Raw genomic sequence first — 5,000 nt, forward strand, 5'->3', positions numbered from 1 at the left:
CAAGGCCAGCCGTTCAGAGGCTTCCCAACCGAAACACAGAGAATCGACACCACCGAAGACGTGGTTTCGCTCGACCCTTCGGACACGGCGAACATTGTGGGCGAATTCCTGCCCGAACTGGCCAGCGACCTGACTACCGACGAAGGAACCCCGATGGACAGGCTTCGCAAGATCACCCTGGCCTTCCTGCCCCTGGCCCGCAAAGTCATCGAAGTGAGGGGCAAGAACAACAACGGCTACGACACCCGGAGGTACCTGAAGCAGCAGGAGCAAGCCGAGGCCATCGTGCCCGGGATCATCGATTCGGTGGCACAGCTGGTCAACCTGGCCCCCACCAACGCCACAACTCCAGTCACCATCCCTGAATTCCCTGAAATCCCGACCTTCGACAACCCCAATGTTTCTGACGAGGTCTTGGTTCCTGAAATCGTGATCCCGGCCAGTCAGTTCGTCCCAGAAATCGTCATTCCTGAGGTCAAGATCTCATAAACTGAAGGGAAAAAGTCCTCCTCACTCGTATCATAATTCCCTCATATTTACCTCTTTTGTTACAAAGGCGAAAGAGACTAATGTATTTAATTATTTAGAAACACATTACATCCCATTCTGTGTGGGGTCGACCAAATCCTGTACAAAATATACGTTTTCTTACACAGATTCGTGTATTCATTTGGTTAACTTACAATTGCACAAAAGCTATATGTTCATTTTCATTGTCCTGTTTTCCCTTTGCATGTGGAATATTCGTCAACCTGCAATGACTTGATGGTGATGACAAGTACGAGGATAATCACATTAACAATGATAATGATACTACTGACAAAAGTAACAAGAACAGTAATAATAGTAATTGAAATTAATAATACAGATATTCTTTCCTTTATAAATCTGATTAGCATATCATCCATTACTATTGCTAATGTTGAAATTACTGTAATCATCATCGCAGTTACAATTATTATTAATATCAACATCACCACCGTCGCTATCAGTATGGACACAGCTACGACTTAATAGAATGAATGAAAAAACTAATTCCGATTCATTTACTAATGCCAGTCTCTCCTCTTTTTATACAGCATAAGTTTCAAAGATTTGTGTCATGATAATGTCCTTAAAAACAAGGCTTTCTTAAAAATAGTGAACATAATAATAGTGGTTATGATAATAGGGATATTGATGTTGATAATTCGAATAATAACATTACATAGTAATGATGATAGATATATTATTTGTCTAGATGGTGATACTTGTAAATAATCAATAAAAATTAGAATATCACTAATAATGCTTGTGATGAAAACATACAAATAGATTTATAATAATGAATATGATGAGTATGAATGACGAAAGATTACGAAAAATATGGTAGTAATAACAATAATTATGATCTACAATGATGATGATGATGATGGCAGAAATACAAAATCTTTATCACCATTACATGGAAATAACAATAATAATAATAATAAACATCACCATGATAATCTTTACCATCACGTAATAAAGATAGTAATAATAATGATGATGAAAGAATAACGTCAATATTATCACCACGATTTTATATATCATTAATACAGTACCATCGCTGTTCGAACAACACACCACCAGGTAGAAAGGGTGACCTAGTATACGGGAGAAAAATGACCTTTGATCTTTAGTAACTGTACCCAGACCCAGTCTTTCTCTTCTCCTGAATGCATATAAAGATTATATAGCAACTAATAACAAAAATAAAATATATTTGAAATGAAAAAAGAACTAGATTTTACTGGATACGTTGTTGAAATGTTTTTTTTATTTTTTCTATCATCATTGTTAATAATATAACAGTTGTTTTTTATGTTGTTGTTTTTTTTCTACCTCTTTCATTGTTATTATTGTTTCTGTTATCATTGTCGTTATCACTGTTATTATAATTAATATCATAATCGTCATTACTGTTATTATTATTAATATCATTATTATTATTATCAAATCTATTATCATCATTATCATTATTAATATTATTAATCCTACCATTTTCATCATCATTATTATCATTATCGTTACGATTATTGTTGTTATTGTTATTGTTATTGTTATTGTTATTGTTATTGTTAATATTATTATCATTATCATTATCATCATCATCATCATCATCATCATCATCATCATCATCATCATCATCATCCTCATCATCATCATCATCATCATCATCACCATCACCATCACCATCACCATCACCATCACCATCACCATTACCATTACCATTACCATCACCATCATCATCATCATCATCATCATCATCATCATTATCATTATCATTATCATTATCATCATCATCATCATTATCATTACTATTATTACTATAATTTTCGTTAATATATACTATTATCATAATAATCATTCTCATTATTATCATTAGTATTACTATTATTAGCATAGTTATTATTTTCATCATCATTATCATTATCTTTATTGTTGCTGTTATTATCATCCTTATCACCAACACCATCATTATCCATCTTCGTTATCTACTGTTCTATCCTCAACCGGTAATCAGTAAAATTACATTTTTCCTATTACGAATATATATATATATATATATATATATATATATATATATATATATATATATATATATATATATATATATATATATATATATTGAAAGTATGTGTAATGAAGTATAGTTAAAATCGTACATAAGAGATATATAGTCAAAACTTACTTGAATCGATCAGAAAAAAAAACGAATAAATTCCCTCAAAATAGACAAACCAACACACGAATATATATAAGATATGTTTTTTAAAATAAATATCATAGTCCTACTTACCCAACGCCCGCCACACTTCTTCCTCGTTTTCTTTGGTCCACTGAACGGCCGCGCTACCTGAGTGGTCGTAATGGCCACGGAGTCGCCGGCCGTTCTTCGTGTTGGCCAGAATGATGAAGGTCCTCTGCTCCTCGAGGGGGGCCAGACACGCTTCACGGGGGCCAAAGTTGGTCACGTTTATACGCCTGGAAGTGAGAGAAGGATAATGAGTGAGTGGGTGGGTGGGTGGGTGGGTGGTCAGGCAGTGGGGGAAGGAGGAAGGGTGCGCATGAATGAATGAATGAATGAATGAAGGGGTGTATGCGAGAGACATAGGGATAAACAGAGAGACAGATAGAGAGATGGACAGGCAGAGACAGTATGAGAGATAGAAAAAAGGGGAAAATTATGACTGTTAATTGATGGTAAAAATGCGTACTTTATTATTATTCGTATTTTAAAAGTTATCAGTAGAGGTGTATTTCACAATCTGCAGTTGAAGTTAAATATATACACTCTTTTGTACGCTTAATATAATTTGGCCTCAAATGTCAGCGAATCGTATAATTTGCTTTATTGCTCAATGTTGCCACCGAGTCTCCATATCCTTATTTGGCGTATTTACTGATGTACTGATATTTTAATACTTTTAACTGACGTATCTCGTTATTAACGTTGTGCAGATTTGATAATTGGTGTTTCCACATAAGTCGATGTAACTGTTGAATTTATAATTCTATAAATTCTATCGACGAAATGATAATGTAAAAGAAAAAAATACTTCACCTGAAAAAAGATAAAACATTCACTGTTGAAGATCACTGCATCCTGTCTTGCAAGTTTATTGTCCATAAATAAATTACAGGTTTACAGCGTCTCCACAGAATGCCTTTCGCCACACTCGAGGTAAAAGCCGATGCTTGCTACTTTATGGCCAGCATGACAAGATAGTGTGAAGTAAATGAGAAGTGGATTGCTTCGTTTACAGACTTTGGGGGACATGAAAAGAATTCTGAAGTTTCCTTTTGAGTATGAGGTCAGCAGTCAAGTTTAATATTAACTCATTTCATAAACCACATGTGTATCTTTAATAAAAGTCATAAGTAGTTTTTATAGAAAATATTATTTTGAAACTGTTACAGTCTTGTTATCAGAATAGCAACTGGGATATGTTTCTGTACGTTCTACAGGATAGAAAGTGCGAATGATACCCCTTACCCCCTAGTGAACCTAAAATTACTTAATATGGGGTACATTCCCACTAATCGTCGACTAGAAGGTCGCTGGTCGTGCGGAGGGTTTAATAACCGAAACCAGTTTCAAGTATAAACTGGATAGATAGACATGCCTTCACATGTCTATCTATACATACGCACGCGCACACGCACACACTACAGATTTGCAGAAGGACCCCGCTTTACTCTATTCCAAGGATAAGAAACTGTAGTCTCACATTCTTGCTTTATTCCTCGTTTCTAAGAAAAAAAAAAAAAAAAAAATACTTCCAGGGAACACCACTTTAAAAGGGCATCTAAACCATAAAAAAAAAAAAACAATGAAATACTGCTTAAATATCCTTGTGTTCAATATGACTGTCAGGCAAATATGTCTTGAAGCAAAAATAACTACCAAGGACTTTTCTTGAGTTACGTATGTAGCTAAATGACATAAATTCCCTTGTCACTTTAATTTTAACATGGAAATATGAACGATATACCAATGAGAGTGAACATTTTCGTCATCGAATTAGTCAATTATTATTATTATTTATTTATTTTTCTTTGGAGGGACAAAAGGTATACACTTTGGTCCTCTCACTTCATGTGCCCTTATTATATATATATTCACAGTGTTTTGTTATTATAATTATTATTATTTTTGTGTTATCATTATTGTTATTATTATTATCATTGTGCCTCTGCATATTGACAAACATCGTCTCTCTCTCTCTCTCTCTCTCTCTCTCTCTCTCTCTCTCTCTCTCTCTCTCTCTCTCTCTCTCTCTCTCCCTCTCTCTCTCTCTCTCTCCTCTCTCTCTCTCTCTCTCTCTCTCTCTCTCTCTCTCTCTAAGTTGTTCGTTCACGGTTGTTATCAATAATTTAAGGTGTCCTTAAAACAACAATAAAATGTTTCCCATATAATACATCTCATATACACAGTGACAGAAAGGATACACTACATTTCTGCATATCTAAGCTTG

At 34.6% G+C, this 5,000-nt stretch overlaps 1 protein-coding gene across 1 annotated transcript in view; it reads left to right on the forward strand.

Annotated features, from left to right (window-relative positions):
* Window positions 1-699, forward strand: part of LOC125042764 — a 1,284-nt gene extending 585 nt beyond the window's left edge. The window contains exon 2 of the mRNA XM_047638632.1: window positions 1-699. This exon is cut by the window's left edge and continues 45 nt beyond it. Within this exon, the coding sequence (XP_047494588.1) occupies window positions 1-489 (489 nt within the window). The 3' untranslated portion in view covers window positions 490-699.
* The last annotated feature ends 4,301 nt before the right edge of the window (window positions 700-5,000 follow it).

Source organism: Penaeus chinensis, chromosome 32, assembly GCF_019202785.1.
Source record: "Penaeus chinensis breed Huanghai No. 1 chromosome 32, ASM1920278v2, whole genome shotgun sequence".
Classification (NCBI taxonomy): domain Eukaryota; kingdom Metazoa; phylum Arthropoda; class Malacostraca; order Decapoda; family Penaeidae; genus Penaeus; species Penaeus chinensis.